At 34.9% G+C, this 22,146-nt stretch overlaps 1 protein-coding gene across 4 annotated transcripts; it reads right to left on the reverse strand.

Annotated features, from left to right (window-relative positions):
* Positions 1 to 1,005: 1,005 nt before the first annotated feature.
* LOC127152436 (C-type mannose receptor 2-like) lies at positions 1,006 to 5,008 on the reverse strand. Of its 4 annotated transcripts, none has more exons than XR_007825073.1 (8): positions 4,913 to 5,008; positions 4,446 to 4,820; positions 3,859 to 4,233; positions 3,427 to 3,771; positions 2,571 to 2,939; positions 1,925 to 2,497; positions 1,732 to 1,808; positions 1,006 to 1,624 (listed from the first exon to the last, which is right to left on the reverse strand). XR_007825073.1 is itself a non-coding variant. In XM_051093094.1 (6 exons), the coding sequence occupies exons 2-6, from the start codon at positions 4,465 to 4,467 to the stop codon at positions 2,091 to 2,093; spliced, it is 1,518 nt and encodes a 505-aa protein (XP_050949051.1). In that variant the 5' UTR covers positions 4,468 to 4,820; positions 4,913 to 5,008; the 3' UTR covers positions 1,006 to 2,090. The 4 variants fall into 4 exon arrangements, 1 of the variants encoding a protein (XP_050949051.1); XR_007825074.1 differs by having other exon boundaries at positions 1,006 to 1,636; XR_007825072.1 differs by having other exon boundaries at positions 1,006 to 1,808.
* Between the last annotated feature and the right edge of the window lie 17,138 nt (positions 5,009 to 22,146).

Consider the following 22,146-nt stretch of genomic DNA (forward strand, 5'->3'; position numbering starts at 1 on the left):
TTCAGACTGCCTTTCTCCACTGGCAGATTTTTTAGTTTTTATGTGTACTGTATGCATATGAGGTTCAAAACTAGTGTAAATTATTTCAGTTTCTATAAATAGCTTGTTTTTCCACCTTATTATATGATTTGCCCTCTGAGATTTGAGAAAAAATATTTCCCCAAAATTGAATCCGACAACACTTTATGAATCTCACCATCACAAAGACCTCCTTTACTGTGCGGTTTAATAATGTGACGCTGCTTCTGGTCTTTGTGTGGTGATATTGAGTTTTAAGATGCTGTCACAGAGACGCCATGATTCCAGAGCCTGTCATATTCTCTCAAAGCCTTGTATTTGTTGCCATCCTTCTGTGCAACATATTGGAGCCTGTCATTTTGAATTTCTCATCTGACAGAGTCAAGTTTTGACATTGCTTTGGGTCACCCAATCTGTTGTGCAAATATTCTTTGTCAGTGTAAATAATGTCACCAACTGGCTTGTCATGAATTTCTCTTCTGTATTTCATCTCATCATGTACTTCATTATAATCTACTGATAGCAACAGATGTGAGCTATAATTTGTGAGAGTGTGTGGGTGTCTCTCCACATCTGCCTATCTATCTAGGCTACCTGAATGTCTGTCTGTCTGTCACAGTGAATTTGCTACACTTTTGTTTTCTTCTGAAAAACTCAGTTTTTAATCTGCAAAATAACAGTATGCATACATGAAACAAACAGTCTTTTTGAAAATCTCACCCATCCAAGTCAATCAGTCACCAGATACGTGGCAAATAAAAGCAGCGTGGGTCGAATTAATCAGCTGAAATAAACCACAGGCAGCATTTTGCCTCCATTGCTCAAGATGACGCCTGGAAAACAAGCAGGCAGCCATGATAAAGTGCATTTGATTTGACACTTAATAAGTTGATCGATAGCACAAAGAAAGGGCAGATCGGTGGATAAAGGATGAGGAAAAAGGGAAACCAATATTGGTCTACGTTTTTTTTTTTTTTTTTTTTTTTCTTGTTAATATCTGCACTGTTCAATCATCAGACTTTTTTGTGTTATCCTGACTGAGTAACTGAATTCAAGCTTGTACAAATACCTCTGAATCAAAGAGACTCAAAAGATTTTTAAAGAATGTGTTTGTGTGTGTGTGTGTATGTGTATGTGTGTAGTAGTAGTTCAGCTGTGGTTACTGTTTGGTTTTTCAATATAAACAACCAGATAAAGCTTAAGTTTGTTGTTTAAACATGCAGGCAAGAAACATACAAAAATGAGTAAAACAAAACTTATTTTAAACATTCTTCTAGATTAGATGAAACAAATTATTGAAAGTCTTTTCAAATTGAAGCACTTTATGGCATAGAAGTTCTAAACAATAAGATAATTACCACAAAAATTAGATTGTTTCAAACCAAGATCTGTATATATTTGTTAAAAGTCGGTCATATCAGAAGAACAGATTTATTATAGTATTGCAAAAATCTTAAACAGTGAAGTACCATGATAAAATATAAAAAACAATTTTTTTTGAGTGCTGGAATGCTTTCCTTGTCTCTCATGGACTGATTTTACGATAGTTCCGCAGATGCATGGTGAAGTTTCTGGGAAGTCCTTGTCTGATAAATTCTTCCTGGAGCTGAAATGTGATCTGTTTTGTGTTTGTGAGATATTTCTGAATGCTATTAATTAATTAGTAAATCTTTTATGATTGTTTCATATTGTGTCTTTTTTTTTTTTTTTTACCTGTGTAATCACCATTTTTTCAATCTGAGTCATTGATAAATATTCCACACTTGTAATTTTCACTCTCAGTCCCATCACTGATCAGTAAAAAGAAAACAAAATAGAATACTGTGTAAATAGAAAGTGGTTTGTGAGTATATGCATTAAGATAATAATATTGGAAAGAAAAGATCACTTGTCTACACAAACCTACCATAGTTATCTGAAATGGTGGGTCAGTATGATGATCATGATGTCCACCAGAAAGCCAGTGGAAGTCAGAGCATAAAAGATTATTGATCTTATTAATTACATTAATATTACAAATTAACTATTTGGTTGCTTTGTGTGTAACATGATTGATTGATTGATTGATTTAATTACAGAAGGTATGTTTTCTCACCACCGTAACAGAAGAAAGGCAAACTGGCAAAGCAGCTCTCATCTGTCCACTGACCAAAGTATTGTAAAGACACTGCTGTGCAATGTTGAGCTCCATTCAGTGCTTGGACACTTGCACCATTATCTGGCTGTGCTTCAACACTTTGAGTGTATGGCAGCCAATGTGTGAAGGAAGAGTTGCTCTGATCTGACCACAGTCTGTTTCTGTGCAGACCAATCCATACATAATAATAGTAATAATGTGCAACATTTATTATCTGTTGATGCTCTGTCTCATTTCTCACACTGGCCAGGTCTGTGTATTTCTCTCTGCAGTAGCTCTGAGCTCCAGTCCAGGTTGTATACTCAGATACCCAGACATACTTCTGAGAGGAGTTTTCTGTACCTAAGATAAAACGTAACTGCATGAATAGTCTTTTTTTTATTATTATTTTATCATTATAAATTAAATGTCTTACCATCATAGCAAACAAATGTAAAGAAGTTGTCACAGGATGAATCAAACCAGTCTCCAGCATAATTCATGTAAACACACAGATCATTCCCATCGTAGTTGTTTGGTTCATGATAGAAGTTTCTGAAATCTCTCTCTCCTTCCTGATAGAAATCATTGTCTTCCAGTGACCATCTCCAGCTGTTCACATCATCATACAGTCCAATCCAGGCTGAATCATTGTAACTCCCATTAACTGTGTTAATCAGTCTGTTCATTTCCTCCATGTTCTCAATGGTGGCCAGATCAGTGTAATTCTGTCTGCAGTATCTCTGAGCTTCAGTCCAGGTCTTAGACTCATTCACAAAGTGATACTGACAGAATGATGCTAATGCTGTGTTTGGGGTTACATAATTTGCAAAATTGAATGCCAATGTTGCATTTCAAAGATTTCTCATCTATAATCTGGGAGTAATAAACAACCGTTTGTAAACTAACAAGACAACCAGAATATGTACATGTTCTATATTGTTCTTAATTTCAAAAAAACAAACAAATAAACAAACAAACAAAAAACAGGGGATTTGGAATTATATGTCCCGCAGTATTGTGTTTAGTGCTTATTGCACAGCACCGCTGCTGATAGTTTGGTCTAGCAAACAATATTATACTTTAAGTATGTGTGGTAGTTATTTACTTTATTTACTTTTATTTTAAACAAACTGAGGGAGGATTCCAGATTATTTTCCTTGGCAGTTATGACACATATGGATCATTTAAGGTGCATTACCACAGATATACACTGTATATACTGTAATAACACTGACAGCTGTGTCAGTATCTGTAGGCAAACTCTGTCGGGGTCTAAGTGATCTACTCACCACTGTAGCAAATGAAAGGTAATGCAGTGTTGCAGTTTTCATCTGTCCAGCTCCCAGAGTCTCTAAATGACACTGCAGTGCAGTATTCACTGTATCCAGCATTATCTGGCTGTCCTGTCCTCCAGTTACTGAATGAAGAGTTGCTCTGATCTGACCAAGATCTGGTTCTGTACAGTCCAATCCAAACAGTGTAATAATCAAAAATTAATGACTGAACCCTGTGGTTTTCAGTCTCATTCCTGATACTGACGAGGTCTGTGTGATGTTCTCTGCAGTAACTCTGAGCTTCAGTCCAGTTTTTGTTATAGTAAATAACCACATAACGTTCAGTAGCGTTTGGTCTTCCTGTAGGGAAGCAAATTAAACATGGATATTGTGGAATCTTAAATATGATATTCTAATAAAATATTTGAAATCAATAGCATTTCTCACCATCATAGCAAACAAATGGAAGCGTATAGTAGCAAGAGGCTTCACTCCATATTCCCCAATGATATGACATGTACACACACAGACTCTGTCCACCCGCGTCCACTGGTTGCTGAACATACCAGCTTTTAAATCCTCCATCTAATGTTGTATTATCCAGTGACCATCTCCAGCTGTTCATATCATCATACAGTCCAATCCAAGCTTTGCCATAGTAAGTGCCGCGTACTGTTTTATATAGTCTGTTCATTTCCTCCATGTTATCAATGGTGGCCAGATCAGTGTAATTCTGTCTGCAGTATCTCTGAGCTTCAGTCCAGGTCTTAGACTCATTCACAAAGTGATACTGACGGGTACATAAAGATTCAGAGCAGATTCCTATAAGTTAAGATTAAAATTACTAAGGGATCATGTCTGGGGTCAGTAATCATAAAGCCTATTGTTAACTTCAGGTAAATTATGAGCAGTGTGAAATGTTAAGCAAGATAACCCAGGATTCCATTTACCAAGGGTTTAGAATGACCCAGGTGAAAAGCCCTAATAATATCCAAAACTAAACACGAAAAACAAAATAGTAAAAATGAACTCACTTTTGTAGCAGATGAAAGGCATGCTGAATAAGCAATTCTCATCAGTCCATCGACCTGAATGGCTGAACGATACAGCAGTACATTGCTGCAAATACCACTGACGATAGTCATATCAACCATTATCTGGTTGCTGTGCTGAAGTAGGAACTGCTGCTCTCCAGTTTTCATAACTGGTTATTTGACGATCAGACCAAATCCTGTTTCTGTACAGACCGATCCAGACTCCTCCACCTGCTGTCTCAAGGATCCTCTGGTTCTCAGTCTTATTTCTCACATTGACGAGATCTGTGTAATGATCTCTGCAGTATCTATGAGCTTCTGACCAGGTTTTCCCATCACTGATTCTTATGTAACTCTGTGTGTCATTCACTCTACCTGAGATATGAAATATGACAAATATAAAAACAGATACACATAAATACTCATTAAGAAAAGAATAGAACATCTCACAAACAAATTGTTTTTACCGTCATTATAGCAGATGAATGGTAGCATATTGTCACATGATATATCAAACCAGTCTCCATTATAATCCATGTAAACACATAGTTGTTTGCCACCATGTTTTAAAAAACATGTTTATGTGGAGTTGGTGATCTATACTGTATGTCCGTGTAAAACTAAACATTATTTTATGTAAAAATACTAGTTGTGTTGATCATCAGACAGATCAACTGCCCAAGGAATTTGTGATAAATTTGTTATTGATGAATCTACTGTAGTGTTGAATAAGTGATTTTGTTTGTTTCTCCTTTTCCTTGTAGTATTTTTAAACTATTGTTTTAATAAATTTGCTCACCACTGTAGCAAGGCAACCTGTCTGAGCAGTTCTCATCTGTCAACTGGCCAGGTTGTTGTGAAGACACAGCTGTGCAGTGCTGAGTATCAGCCTGTCCTGGTGTGTTGAAACCATTATCTGGCTGTGCAGTTTCACCCGTGACTGGTTTCCAGTTTGTGAAAGAAGAGCTGACCACAGTCTCTTTCTGCGCAGTGCGAAAATAATACATTTAACGTTTTTTAATATTATTGTTCAAATGATAAAGAAAATGTAATTTGGTATGCTTTATAGAATGGAAATAATAACGAATTCAGTAGTTTACCTTTGGATTTTTCTTGCCGTTTTAAGTTTATGTGACTGTATTTGTAATGGTTGGCAAAGTAAAAGGGGTGGATCATTTCTTTAAACATTCCTGAGATCATGAAACGTGGATCACATAGCTGCTTTATCAGATTTGTACTTTGTGCACTGAACATTGTGAGTCTACATTAACAATGGTTAAAGAGGCTTAGTGGATGTTCTGGCCAGATGCACACAGCCAATGGGAATTAATTTCCATCAGTGCTCATTCTCAAGGTAAGTTAGACAGAGCTGAGCGTTTGTATGTGAAAAGATCCTTAATATGATTGCATGTAAATTTCATGAATTCATACATTTCATGTCTGAAATTGATCTCCAGTTAGAGATCTCTCATTCATAGTTGATGAAATCCAGAAATGCATGCAACAGATCCTCCTGGATTGAATTTGTGTCTTTGTTGAGTAAATAATTAAAAAATAACTCATTCTTAAAGGTAATCATGTATTTTGTTACTAAATTAGTGTTTTTAAACAAATACACTTACTAATGCACTAATGCACAGACAATTACAAAGACAGTTCCTAGATTCGAAGACTGGATCTCAAGGAAAGATGAATTCTAGAAGATTTGAATTGTAAATAAGTGTAGGCTAAGGTTGTTAAATGTAGTTTAAATTTAGTTTATTACATTACATTCAGCAAATAATTGCAATTATTTATACAAATGAAAGAACGTTATGGCATAGGAGTTTTGGGGAAAAGCCCACCCAACCACACACACACACACACACACACACACAATTAAACTGTATTGTTTATTCAAAACTTTTATTTTTTAGATTACAGAAATAAGTATCATCAGGAGTTGACAACTAAGAAACTTGAAGTTTACAAAGTTCTAAAAATGAAACATGCAACAAATTTTCTTGTGTGCAGAAATGATTTTCTCGTCTCTCATGGGCTGATTTTACGATAGCTCCTTAAATGCATGGTGAAGTTGCTGGGAAGTCCTTGTCTTATAAACTCTTCCCGGAGCTGAAATGTGATTTGTTTTGTGTTTGTGAGATATCCTTCAACACAGTATGCTTATTTTTTTTTTAATGGAATGATCATAAATGAAAAAAAAAAAAAAAATTTTGTATGGAATGGTCATGAATTAATTAATTAATATATATATATATATATATATATATTAACGTTCAGGTACTTACTTTTATAACCACCAAGTCTTCAATCTGAGACTTTGATAAACTTTCCACACTTCTAAATTTAACTGTCAATCCTACTTTGTACCTACCTGTGAAAATGTGGGAAATCAGTGTGTGTAATTATAAAACACATTTATGTTGATTTGATGATCTACAGTATATGTCTGCTTCAAACTAAAAATCCCTTCTATTTTACGTAAAGATACTAGTTGTATTGATCATCAGACATTAACTACACAAGGAATTTATAATACATTATTAATGAATCTGTTAATGAATAAGCAACATTGGTTGTTTCTCCTTACAGTAGTCATTGAATCATTGTTTTGTGATAGAAGGTGCTGAATATTTGCTCACCACTGTAACAGAAGAAAGGCAACCTGTCCAGGCAGTTCTCATCTGTCCACTGGCCAAATTGTTGTAAAGACACAGCTGTGCAGTGCTGAGTACCAGCCTGTACTGGTGTATTCAAACCATTATCTGGCTGTGCAGTTACACCCCTGAACATTGGTTTCCAGTTTGTGAAAGAAGAGTTGCTCTGATCTGACCACAGTCTGTTTCTGTGCAGACCAATCCATACAGTATTTCCATTTGCAACTTTCATTATGTACTGATGTTCTGTCTCATTCCTCACACTGGCCAGATCTGTGTATTTCTCTCTGCAGTAGCTCTGAGCTCCAGTCCAGGTCCTCCTTTCAGATACCCAGACATACTTCTGAGAGGGATTTCCTTTGTCTAAGATATCACACAATTTCATTAAAATAGAAGTTTGTTAATCCTTTCACATGAAAGTTTAAAATATTTTGAAACGAGTTGTCATTTTAGAACATACAGCACCTTATTATTTCCATGCCAGCACGTTACGTTACTTTTGTTTAGTTTTTCCTTTTTTATTCAAAATATTCACAAACTTGTTAACTATGTCTTTAACTATCTAAAATTCTGATTCTCAAATACGTGTAAGTGAATGTTTTGTCATTTACAAAGCTTTATAATGTTATTTGATCTATAATGTGTGAAGGAGACTGACGTGTTAGTTTGTGTGGCAATTCAGAGAATAGTATCTGTCAGGTTTATAACATGTAAATTCGTCAGTTTCCTCGGAAATGCATGAAAGTAAGGGGCCAGTGAACTAGGGAAGAATAGAGTGAACTTTATAGTTGCCTACACAAAGTGTCTCAGATATAAATAAAACTTGTCTTCAGATTATAATTTAATGGACTGTTATTGTCGCCTGTCACTTGGTTTGAAGTGGTATACACTGATCAAAATTTTATGAAATGTCTCTCCAGTGTTCAGAGAAGGCATGCTGAAGCCTTGAGCGACTGACATAAATAAAATTTAGAATTTAAAAGAAATGTCTTACCATTATAGCAAACAAATGCAAAATGCGAGTCACATGATGAATCAAACCAGGATTTGTAACTCATGCAAACACACATTTCATTCCCACCACTGTTGTCTGGTTCATGACGCCAGTTTCTGAAATCTGTCTCTCCTTCCCGATAGAAATTATTGCCTTCCAGTGACCATCTCCAGCTGTTCACATCATCATACAGTCCAATCCAGGCTGAACCATTGTAACTCCCATTAACTGTGTTAATCAGCCTGTTCATTTCCTCCATGTTATCGATGGTTGCCAGATCAGTGTACTTCTGTCTGCAGTATCTCTGAGCCTCAGTCCAGCTCTTAAACTCTTTCACAAAGTGATACTGATGGAGTGATGTCCAAGATGACACTGTGGAAAAAGTGTAAAATGTTAGCATTTAAAGTTTTTGACAATCCTGGCTGGGGCTGCACAATAAATCGCGACAATATTGCAATCGATATTAAGAAAAGCTACGATATTCATGTGCGCATCTTCAGTATGTAAATCACCATCCGAAGTCCAGAGGGCGCTTTCGCACAGAAACTCCAAATACGCCCCGAAGAAGAAATCCAGGAAGTAACGATCACTGCAGCTGAATAAACAGAAGATTTAACTGCTTTCATTGATTTAACGTGACTAATAAATACACAACTACGACAATATATGGTTTATCTGACGATTATAATTTTCATTATTACAGCAGGAGTGACCAACCCTGTTCCTGGAGATCTACCTTCCTGCAGAGTTTAGTTCCTACCCTGATCAAACACACCTGTCTGTAATGATCAAGTGCTCCTTCAGATCCTAATTAGTTGGGTCAGGTGTGTTTGATCAGGGTTGGAGCTGAACTCTGCAGGAAGGTAGATCTCCAGGAACAGGGTTGGTCACTCCTGCTGTAATAAGTTGTTGAGCACCCCTGTAATACAGTATATAATAATGCAGTGCTATTTGACATTGCTTTTATTACTGCTTAGAATGCTATAAAAAATGTTTGCGTGCCTTATTCTGTGTAAGAAGCCACATCATCTCACAGAAGGATTTATTTCAATCACTCAATTGAAGTTATGAAGTGACTTTTAAGTAAAAACGTTATTAAATTTGGTATTTAGACATGCTTTCAGATTTAGCAGCATTTTGTTACTACACAGCCATAGTTCACCGAGAAGCTACGCAAGCAACTTTATTATCGCAGCGCGATTTGATAATAACGATGTATAATATTGGTGATATCGTCTGTGTGGTTTTGCGTAGCTTGTCGGTGAACTACAGCTCTGTGTATTGACACTGCTCTATCTGAAAGCACGCACGTACATGATGGAGATTTACTGCTGATTACAGAACCGGCTTTAATGACAAAATGCGCACGGATATTGCATGTGATTTATGATGCAGCCCTAAACCTGGCCACTACAGAGACATCTACTCACCACTGTAGCAAATGAAAGGTAATGCAATGTTGCAGTTTTCATCTGTCCAGCTCCCAGAATCACTAAATGACACTGCAGTGCAGTATTCACTGCTTCCAGCATTATCTGGCTGTCCTGTCCTCCAGTTACTAAATGAAGAGTTGCTCTGATCTGACCAAGATCTGGTTCTGTATAGTCCAATCCAAAAATTTTGGTCATTGTTATATTGGATTAAATACTGGATCTTATTTTTTTCAATTTCATTCCTGATACTGACGAGGTCTGTGTGATTCTCTCTGCAGTATCTCTGAGCTTCAGTCCAGGTTTTTAATTGGTTAACAAATACATATTTTGTACTGACATTCTCTCTTCCTGTTAAGACATTTTCATTTTAAATATTATGGATAATTGGCAAACTCTTATTTTTAAATATTATATTAAGTGTACAAGTCTACAATCTTACCATCATAGCAAATGAAGGCATACAAGTTGGAACATGGAGCTTCATACCATATACTGAGATGGATAGACATGTACACACACAGACTCTGTCCATCCCAGTTACTTTGTTGCTGAACATACCAGCTTTTAAAACCTTCCTCCAATGCTGCATCATCCAGTGACCATCTCCAGCTGTTCATATCATCATACAGACCAATCCAGGCTGAACCATTGTAACTCCCATTAACTGTGTTAATCAGCCTGTTTATTTCCTCCATGTTTTCAATGGTGGCCAGATCGGTGTAATTCTGTCTGCAGTATCTCTGAGCTTCAGTCCAGGTCTTAGACTCATTCACAAAGTGATACTGATGGGTGCATGAAGATTGGATGCAGGTTCCTTTTGGAAAATACCAGAGGAAAATAATACTATTCTTTTAAAACCAGCACAAACAGAATACCATCAAATGTTTTTGGGAATCAAGTGTTATTAAACTGTGAGTTTATCACAGGACTTTTTGATTCCATAAACCTCTTATATCTCTGAACATACAATACATACATTAATACTTTCAATGAATATATATATATATGTAGAGAGGGAGAGACAGATTTAGGCTGCTTCAGAATCTTTAACAAAAACAGCTTTTTTAGAATCATAAAAAGTCAGAGAATAAATGACAGAAACAAAGATCTAAATGAACTCACTGTTGTAGCAGAAGAAAGGGATGCTGTAAAAGCAGTTCTCATCAGTCCACTTTCCAGAATCTTTGAGCGATACAGCAGTACAGTGCTGAGGACCCCACTGAGTATTATCATGTATACCATTATCTGGTTGCTGTGGAGAATAAGGAATCCCTGGTTTCCAGTTTTCATAACTGGTAATCTGATGGTCAGACCAAATTCTGTTTCTGTACAGGCCGATCCAGCCTCCATTCCCACCTGTGCTGCTGTAGATGATCTGGTTCTCAGTCTCATTTCTCACATTGACGAGATCTGTGTAATGATCTCTGCAGTATCTACGAGCCTCTGACCAGGTTTTCCCATCACTGATTCTTATGTAACTCTGTGTGGCATTCACTGTACCTGAAATATATGAAATAAGACACATATATATACGAACAGACATCGATTCATATAGAATAATGGTAAACACATCTTATAAATGAAAAGTACTTACCATCATAGCAAACAAATGAGAAGCTGTCGTCACATGGCAAATCCAACCATGTTCCATCAGAACTCATGTAAACACACAGTTCCTTTCCATCAAGGTTGTTCGGTTCGTAATCCCAGTTCCTGAAATCTCTTTCTCCTTCCTGATAGAAATCATTGTCTTCCAGTGACCATCTCCAGCTGTTCTTTGTCACATCATCATACAGTCCAATCCAGGCTGAACCATTGTAACTCCCATTAACTGTGTTAATCAGTCTGTTCATTTCCTCCATGTTATCAATGGTGGCCAGATCAGTGTAATTCTGTCTGCAGTAACTCTGAGCTTCAGTCCAGGTCTTATTCTCATTTACAAAGTGATACTGATGGGATAATGCCAAAGATGATACTGTGGATAAAAGTGTAAAATTGTAGTTTTTAAAAGAAATTTTAATTTATTAACATGGCATCTTTTCATAGCTGTAACAAAGGACAGGTTGACTTTTATCATTGCAATTAATGCAGTTTAATTGGTTACAGTCCAGGCTGTGAAATATACATACCACTGTAGCAAATAAAAGGGAATAAAGAATAGCAGTATTCATCTGTCCATTTCCCAGAGTCACTAAATGACACTACAGTGCAGTATTCACTGTTTCCAGCATTATCTGGCTGTCCTGTCCTCCAGTTACTGAATGAAGAGTTGCTCTGATCTGACCAAGATCTGGTTCTGTACAGTCCAATCCAAACAGCCAAAGAATATGGAATTAATGACTGAACCCTGTAGTTTTCAGTCTCATTCCTGATACTGATGAGGTCTGTGTAATGTTTTCTGCAGTAACTCTGAGCTTCAGTCCAGGTTTTGGACTGTTCAACAAACACATAACTTGCACTAGCATTCGCTCTTCCTGTAGAAAACAGTTTTAATGTTAGGAGTGTGCAGCAAATGCGATCTCAAAATATGTATCTTATGTTAGAACAGGAGATAAAACAGAGAGCAGGTCGGGCTTAAACCGGAAGTTCTTCAAATTACATGAAAAGCTTGTTTAAATGTGATTGTTTTCTTAATTTATATCTGTCTCTTTTTCATTTAACAAATATGGCTTGTATAACTCAAGTTATTTTTGTTTATTATAGTAAATATAATAGAATATTTTCCCTATTGTTCAGAAGAATTTGTTCTTTTTGATGCCTGTTTAATGTGATATAGTAGGCCTTTATCATGGTATCACAAGTGTGTTGTTGTAATTAGTTGTTTGAATGTTCAACTGCAGTTCTCACATCATAGTGGAGTGGCTGAGAGTGGTTAGTTATTTCAGAATGATTAAAATGAAACATTTTCATTGTCCTATAAAATATAACTGCTCACCATCATAGCAGATAAAAGGATTCATTCTGTAGTAGTCTGCTGTAGTCCACCTCCCCACATGCATGAACACATACATGTATTGTCCTCCATTATTCACTTGGTCTTGTTTAAACCAGTTCCTGAAGTCTTTCTTTCCCACCTTGAAGAAATCACTGTCTTCTAGAGTCCATTTCCAACTGCTCAGATCATCATAGAGTCCAATCCAGGCCAAATCAATGGAATCATTGTTCACTGCATTCATTAACTGGAGCGTCTGTTGTTCGTTTTCAATGGTGGCCAGATCAGTGTATTTCTCTCTACAGTATCTCTGAGCTTCTGCCCAAGTCTTGGATTCATTCACAAAGACATAATGACGAGGGATACTCAAGGTGAAGGTGATAAAACCTGAAAAGAACAGAGGTTTAGTTGGGAATTCGAGCACAAAATAAATTAATGAGTGTATTTTCTAAACAATTAAAAAAAAACTGTAATACCAGAAGATTGCCAAAGGCAAAATCTGTACACAGAATGGCAACGTCAGTACTTAAAATATTTAATAGAAATGTTTGGATTACCTGATATCAGAAGCAGTGGAAACATATTTACTCTGTGAGGAAATATATGCATTTTCAAATGTGCAATACATTCATTTACATTTTTTTTACATTTATTTATTTGCATTTTCTTGATTTATTACTATACAATTTTAAATAGCAAGATTTTTAAAAAGCCATTTTCATCAGTTGGTGAACAATTTACCTATGGAGTATTGTGTAGTATCGTCTTTTCTCTTGCTTGCTGTTTAGTTTAGGTGGTAGTTTATCATTTTCATATTTATAGTGAGTTTCTATGGGTGTGATCATGCCAGTAACACCCATGACATAAAAAACGTGTCATCACATAGCTGCCTTATAGGTGTGAGTGTGAAAACTGTACTTACATACGTAAAAATGTGCTTTTACATGAAGCTATTGCTTTCCAAACCATGTTCTAACTTGTTAATAAATAAACATGCAAATAGTTTCAGAGAATATCCTATGACAATTCAATCCATTCAACAAAAGGTTAGCTTTGGTTATTCTTGCAATCCTTACAGTATATACAGTAAAACTTCCACCAGTCTGTTTGTTGTAAATGTCTGTCTTTGACTGGTTGTTCAACTGCAATGTAACCACCCGGTTGTTATTGCAGAATAAATCCTGACAGGTTTATCAGCAGCCCAACATGAAGCAGAGGCTCGGCACAAAAGTAAATAATTAGATATGAAACATTAATCTGTGTCAGCGACAGTAGGGTGATACATATAATTACTAACGGTCAAGTTACCAGTTTTACCGGTTGTTGTTGGGAATAACACACCTCATAATGTTGTGATTGAACAATCAGAATCAAGAATTCCAGGGAGGTGTGTAATAAGTTGTTCCCATCTCATTTTCTCCTCCAACTTTAAAATCGTCCTACATCGTTGCAGAAGTATCGACTCAGTGTTTAAAAAGTAAACATGCAAAGAAGGTTAAACGCCCCTTCTTAAAAAAAAGTAAAACAGTGATGTAGGACAATTTTAAAGTCATATGCATAAAAATAAAGGTTATATGTTGTATACCTCTTTATGATTGGTTCAGCACTTGTCATTGCTAATCATACGCCTTTGTTACCAAGCATATTAAATATTCTTTTGTCAGTTAATACTATTAAAGCAAACTGGTCCTAACTGGTATATGTCATTCATTCATGATAATTAATGCTCTTTATATCTCTGTAATATCACAAATGTACACGGAATTCAGAAATACACACAACAGATCCTCCTAAATAAATTTGGAATAAATCAGAGTAATTGATTCAATATAATATTCCTAAAAGTAATCATACTGGATATTTAATTTCTGAAATAATTCATGTTTTTTTCAGTGAACACAGTTACTTGCATGTTTAATTTGGTGAGTGGCATCTAGTCGTCAAAAAGTTGATTGCTAATTTGATCAAATAATGAATCCAGAAAGGTGTTAAAAATTGCAGTTTATATTATTTCCAGTTCATTCGTGTAATTATAAGTAGAAGTTTAAGCTGAGAGGATTGCACATGTACTGCTGTAGGTGTTCCAGGTATTCATGCATAAAATAAACAAAAATTAAAACATACATTATGAGATAGGAATCTTAAAAGAAATAAGGAAAACATTACCACAAATTGTTTTCTATTTTACATGTGTTAAATTACAGACATTTTTAAGATCAGAAGTTTAGATCCATTTATTAGATCCATTTCATCTATTGAAAAACTTTTAGGAAGTTCACTAAAGTTAAGTGGTAGTTTGATAAATCATTTCTCTCAGCATTGCATTGTGGGATACTGACTGCACATTTTAAACTGGATTTTTACAGTCAAGGTCTGTAAATTACAGATCAGCATAGCTCCTGTTTAATAATACTATGATATCATGAGATTGTAGGCAAAACCCAGCTCTAGCTTTAAAGCATTGTGGGCTGCAGAAAATAAGCTCTGACCAACAAAAGTTTATGATTCTTAAATGTTATTGTCCATCGGTAGCACGTTATTTTACAATCCTGTTCCTCATGTACATGCTACATAATTAGTATAGTAATTATAATAACTAGGTAATAACTAGGTACTAACCCTGAACCTAACCCTACCTTATATTCCCAGAACATTCTTAGGCAGGTGCACTGTAAGTATACTGTTAGTACATACAAGTACACATACTGTAAGATCTTCACAGATAAACACAACTTTTTTTTTTTTTTACTTGAAAAACATTAATTTAAAGAAGTAGTTTGCTTTCAGAACAAAAAATTATAGATAATTTACTCATCTCCTTGTTATCCAAGATGTTCGTGTCTGTCTTTCTTCAGTCGTAAACAAATAGTTTTTTTTTTTAAGGAAAAACATTTCAGGAATTGACTTTTATGGTGCCCCCGAGTTTGAACGTCCAAAATGCAGTTTAAATGCGGCTTCAAAGGGCTCTAAACTGAGGAAGAAGGGTCTTATCTAGCAAAATGATTAGTTATTGTCTAAAAAAACTGATTGACTTTTTAACCTCAAATGCTCATCTTGACTAGCTGTACGTAAACTCACGTACACACTCGTAAACAGCGATGTAGGATGATTTTGAAGTTGGAGAAGAAACCTACCCTAACTGTCTTAAACCGGAATACACAGAGTTCACACAAAGCTCTTTTTTAATTGTGTTCTATCACAGCATTCACTCTGAAATTAATGCTACCACTCAGTGGGCGGAGCCACGCTCACTCCAGCTGACAGTGATGTCACGTGCATACCCTCTATTGGTGTAGGCAATTAATCTCTGCCTCCCACCCAAAAAAAGTCCATTTATTTCAAAATAGTTTTCCCATTTTTATCCATGATTTATTTATTGAAATGTTAACATAGTTAGCCTGTAACAAATGAGGAAAACATGATTCCAGGTGTTAATAATGTTTTAGTCCCTTTGATTCTAATATGCTACATTTATTATATTCCATTATATTGTTACACTAAAACCTACCACCTTCACTGATTTAAAATGTCCATTAAACAAGGTAAATCAGATGCCTGTAACATTTTCAAAAAACTAACATTGACAACTAAGATTGATCTTAAATTTTAAAAATGTCATAATTATTTGTATTGGAATTATTTGTATTGGAAAATGCAAAACACTGTCCTTTTCATCAGGGATTGTTTTTCCGATAGTCTCAAATTCATGGTGACATTGCTGGGAAGTCTGAGTAATATGACAAACCTGTCATATTCTGATATGATATTTAGTCATAATTTTATAATTTAACCATTAATTGACTCAATTAAGAAGTGTCTATTGCACTGTTGTCTAGAACTCTCTTGGTTGAAAATGAAATGAAACATTTATATAGGAATTGTGATTTGTAGTCAAATAAATAAAGAATTGAATACAATGTTTATATACTGCAGCTTAAAATATCTGATCCAATGAAATATATATACACAAGACAAACTGAAATATTTTGTCAATAAAATAAAATTCTTTTTCAAATAAATTAATAATCTAATTTTGGAGTTTGACAATGAACACATTGCAACCATTCTTGATTAAATAACAGATTGGTGATTAAAATTAAATATTAATATATATTCTAATAATAATCTGTATTCTTAATAAGCTGATTCTTTCATGCTTTAATGCATTATTACAAATTTGCTACAATATTGAAAATACATAAACTTGTACCTAATTTGTTTACAGTAGATGCAAATTACATTGACTTTAAAATTCAAAATGCAAAGTAAAAGGAAAAGCGTGTTGCATACCATATCCTTCTGTACACACACACACACACACACACACACACACATGAGATAATATCTAGCTCTCCATTTTGTCAATTACTGTCAATTACAAAATTACCCTGATTGAATACATTATTTTCAATGATGGGGTTTTTAAATGTTTTAGATTTTTTATTTTGTTAACAACATTATTCCTTTGGTCAACACAGTGGTCTTTGTAAGTTCATAAAAAAGAAAGAAGCCAACATTTTTGGAATTATTTATTTAAATAAATGATAAACCTGCAAATGATATCATATAGAATACCCCATAACAACATAGTCCATAAAACAGATATGCAACATTTCTAAACAACTAAAGAAAACTTGAAACCAAAGTATGTTATTTGTGCCACCCACATATACAGTAACACTTCCTTCAGACACATTTATTGTGAATGTGTGTCATATGATATGTAAATCATGTCAGATGTCTGTCTTCATATGATTTTTCCAGTGGAACATTGGAACTGCAGACAAATGCATTTGTATTCCTGAAGCGCCAAAAAGTAGATTTATGAATTTACAAAGAGATCAACAAAATCCATCCATCCATCCATCCATCCATTCTCCAAACCGCTTGTATGGTCGGATATGCTGGAGTCTATCCCAATGCCTTGGGCTGAATCAACAAATCATTGCAGCGAAAATACAAATAACAACATAAACCAACTGTAAGTTAAGAAAACCCTTTTAATTGTACGAGTTGATCAATAAGAGTTAATCAGTTTACTACAGCTAAGATCTGATGACAAAAATGTTTGATTAGTTTGATTATTCATAGTATCAAGAAGAACATTAAGTTCTAATAACATGAGTACAGTCAATCTACTGTATGTAATTCATTATTTAGAAAAAATATATAATATCATAATAATGTGATTATTGTAATTATTATTTAGGTAATATGTACAATGCACAATTTCAGTGATCAGTAGCACAAAGAATATGCAAAATGCAGATGTTCAGTAAAAGTTTAATAAAACATGAAACCCAAACCATTTTTTAATGTCCTGGATTGCTTTTTTTTTCTCTCATGGACTGGTTTTGCGATAATTTCTCAAATTCATGGTGAAGTTGCTGGGAAGTCCAAGTTTGATAAATTCTTCCTGGAGCTGAAATGTAACTTGTTCTCTGTGAGATATTTATGAGCTAGATATATTACAACCAGATCTGTTAATACTATTAGGGATGGGCATTTTCCAAAAATATTGCATTCGAATATTTGGGCTCATAAAAAACGAATATTGAAAAAATTTGTTTATTTAAATGAGGTTTAATGAGAAAGACATTACTTTTGTCATGATTTTTAAACAAGCTTATGATTAGCCATTATAAACAACAATCTACAACAACATTGCGTTAAATATCTCAAGGTTTTATTTTGGTTGAAAATGTGTAAACAAAAAACATATATACATACATATAAAAAACAAACGCAAGCTCAAGCAGAGCCAACGGAAAAATCAAGCAGACCGTGCCAATTACAGTACATGCACTCAAGTCAGCTTGTGTTTACATTGTTTCATATGTTAATGCTAAAAAAAAAAAACATTAATATCCAAATGCTCGGACGAAAGTTTGTTCCTCAGTCTGAAAACAATAAGAATGCGCGCCTACAAAGATAACGTGTGCTAACAGTTTCTTAACGCTTCGTGTTAAACTACTCTCCCTCAAGGAAACTTTATATATGTCTCAAGATCTTTTCACTATCAGATGTGTTCTGTTCTCGGCTCACTCGGGTTCAGCTGAGCTTCCTGAGTCGACTGTGTTGGATTTCATGCGATTTCTCATTGTGGTGGTGATGATATTATGAAAAATAAGTTTCACTAGTTCATTTGATCAGAAGCAGTTACATTTTGTCAGATCATTTAGTAAGATCATTTTGATCAACGTAATTCCAAACTTGTGATCTATCAACTTGTTAACATGCTCCACAGCGTCAGCCAGCGCATTTAGTTATAACTGCTTAGGATTTACATGGATTCTCAGCATTAACGGCCAGCAAATCAACACAATAGTAAAATTTTAATAGTGTTTTTATTTTTCGAATAATAATTACAGACCGAATTTTCAAATGTTCGACTATTCGTGCACACCCCTAAATACTATAGCCTTTGTTGTTCTGAAAGTGTTTTTATTTTCTGTGGGTGTATCATTGTTGTACAATAATGAATCAAAAAGTAACGCCATTAAAAGTGTTTTAGATTTACATGTTTAGATTTACATAGACCTGTTTCTCACCTGTAGAATCACCAGCTCTTCAATCTGAGACTCTGACAGATTTTCCAGACTTTCACTCTCAGTCCCGTCACTGATGAGAAAAAAAACAAAATTGGTTAGTAGTGCATAAGCATACACAAGCATCTGGTTATGTTGACATATTTTGAAAAATACATTTTGGACTGAATACAGCAGTAAAGAGCACATATCTGTACATACATACCAAACTTATCTGATTTGACGGGTCAATATGATGGTCATTATGTCCAACAGAAAGAGAGCTAGCATTAGTATAACATACATTCATATAAACAGATAAACAGTTTATTGCAATGAATTTCCTTGTGTGTTTTTCCTGTGTTTATTCTTTTATTTCATTATAGTACTGTAGGTACAGTGTATTTGCTCACCACTGTAACAGAAGAAATGCAAACTGGCAAAGCAGCTCTCATCTGTCCACTGGCCATAATATTGTACAGACAAAGCTGTGCAGTGTTGAGCTCCATACAGACCTGGCTCATATGCACCGTTATCTGGTTGTGCATCAACACCTTGAGTGTATGGCAGCCAGATGTTCATGTCATTATACAGACCAATCAAAGCTTTACCATAGTAAGCCCTGTGTACTGTTTTAAAGAGCCTGTTCATTTCCTCCATGTTATCAATGGTGGCCAGATCAGTGTAATTCTGTCTGAAGTATCTCTGAGCTTCAGTCCAGGTCTTAGACTCATTTACAAAGTGATACTGATGGGTGCATGAAGATTGTGTGCAGGTTTCTGTAAATTTAACATGTAAAATGGAGAAATGCATTTGATTCTTCTCTGCAGATCAGCTGTATGTGTGCATGTGTGTTTATTGCATTTTTTTAAATAAACATTAAAAATAAAGTATTCTGAGATCTATACATTGACTTCTAATACCACTTTCTGTAATGTCTATTCTTTTTTTTTTTTTTTTTTTTTTTTGTGCAGAAATGTGCAAAAATTTTAAGTCATAAAAGAGAGCAAATGAACTCACCCTTGTAGCAGATGAAAGGCATGTTGGATAAGCAGTTCTCATCAGTCCATCGACCTAAATGACTGAATGATACAGCAGTACAGTACTGAAAAACCCACTGATCATAATCATATTGACCAGTATCTGGTTGTCGTGCTGAATAGGGAATAGCTGGTCTCCAGTCTTCATAATTGGTGTTCTGACCATTAGACCAAATTCTGTTTCTGTACAGGCCGTTCCAGACTCCTCCACCTGCTGTCTCATGGATCTTCTGATTCTCAGTCTGATTTCTCACATTGGCGAGATCTGTGTAATGATCTCTGCAGTATCTATAAGCATCTGACCAGGTTTTCCTGTCATTGATTCTGATATAATTCTGTGTTGCATTCCATCTAACTAAATTATGAAATATACAACACATTATTCATACGCACAGAAAATTCACTGATAATATGTATGTATATGTATATTATATTATTTACACACACACATATATATATATATATATATATATATATATATATATACATATATATGTCAGAGTATTATCACGGTATTGTTAAAATGTGCTGGAAATGTTCAAAAAGTACTGACACATAAATTACTTCACCAAGTTTTATATTTAAAATCAGTAAACAACAAATAAAATGACTTTTTGTTTGCCTAATCAGTAAAACAATACCAGCACTAATGATGTCCAGATTTTAAATGACAACATGACTGACAACTTATATGGCATGTTCAAATATCTAATGTAAATGATCAAATAAAGCTTTGAAAACGTTTCATAAAAGGTAAACCTCAAATTTTAGCCTTCAAATGAAGAAAAAGGTTAAGTCAAAATGACAATTGTTTAAAAGATTGTATGTATTTTATCTGCTCCATAAATCTAGATAACTTATCTGAATTGTTTAAATGTGTAGACTCTACATAAGTTTGTTTTTTTATCAACGGTCAAAATTTTGGCTACGGCAGGGCATGTAAATTCGGTCTGTTTTTTGGCCAGACAAAAACTGCACACAAGCTGAATGTAAATGTAAGTCTCTGTAAATCCACTGTATGGCACTAGATGGCGCTTATGGAAAAGCTGAATTACAGCTGTTTCTGTGAACTCGTGGATAAAGCAGTATTGCGATCAAGAACACTACTTTAGATATTACATGGAGTGAAGATGAAAATAAAATGCCATCGAATCTTTTCTAAAGACAGTCAGACTTCAGAGGTACATTCATATAATTCATTCATTCATATATTCATTTCATTTGTATAATTCCCAATTGCGAAGTGAAACGTACGGACTGCAAATACATTAGTTACCAAATAACACATGTTCGTTCTTTGAGGGTTGCGCATCACTAAATAAAATGATTTAATAAATATATTCATTTCATTTGTATAATTCCCAGTTGCGAAGTGAAACGTACGGACTGCAAATACATTAGTTACCAAATAACACGTTCGTTCTTTGAGGGTTGCGCATCACTAAATAAAATGATTTAATAAATACCTGTTTACAGAAATACATTTCTTATTGTTTAAAATGAACGGAGACTATCTCGTGGTTTTCCGTGGGTGCTCGAACATTTCCGTGGGGATCGGCGCCTATACCATTAGCACTCTTTTAAAACATCCCAGCTTTTCCGCCGTCTTTTCACACAAAACGAAACTACTGTAAGTGCTGTGTGCAAATGAGACTGTTACTTAACTGTGCTTTATGCTGGACAGTATTTGTTTATCATCCGTTGTTCAAATCGCGGTAATCGAATACGGTTATAATTAAAATATGAAATGGTAATACTAACCGTTTGGAATTTAATCATGATTTACCATTAAACCGGTAATCGTTACATCCCTAATATATACATACATACACACACACACACACACACACATAATAATAATAATAATAATAATAATAATGAAATGTCCTTACCACCATAGCAAATGAATGGAAGTATGTTGTCATATGACACATTATACCATTTGCCATTATATTCCATGCAAACACACAGTTGCTTCCCACCACTGTTGTCCGGTTCATGATACCAGTTTCTGAAATCTTTCTCTCCTTCCTGATAGAAATCATTGTCTTCCAGTGACCATCTCCAGCTGTTCACATCATCATACAGTCTAATCCAGGCTGAACCATTGTAACTCCC

Source organism: Labeo rohita, chromosome 21 (genome assembly GCF_022985175.1).
Source record: "Labeo rohita strain BAU-BD-2019 chromosome 21, IGBB_LRoh.1.0, whole genome shotgun sequence".
Lineage (NCBI taxonomy): Eukaryota > Metazoa > Chordata > Actinopteri > Cypriniformes > Cyprinidae > Labeo > Labeo rohita.

Coding starts and splice junctions, on each gene's coding strand:
- LOC127152436 (XM_051093094.1), bottom strand. CDS start 4,467: ATGCCTTTCATCTGCTACAAAA. Junction 3,772..3,858: donor TCCATTTGTTTGCTATGATG/GTGAGAAATGCT, acceptor GCTTCCCTACAG/GAAGACCAAACGCTACTGAA. Junction 2,940..3,426: donor ACCTTTCATTTGCTACAGTG/GTGAGTAGATCA, acceptor CCCCAAACACAG/CATTAGCATCATTCTGTCAG.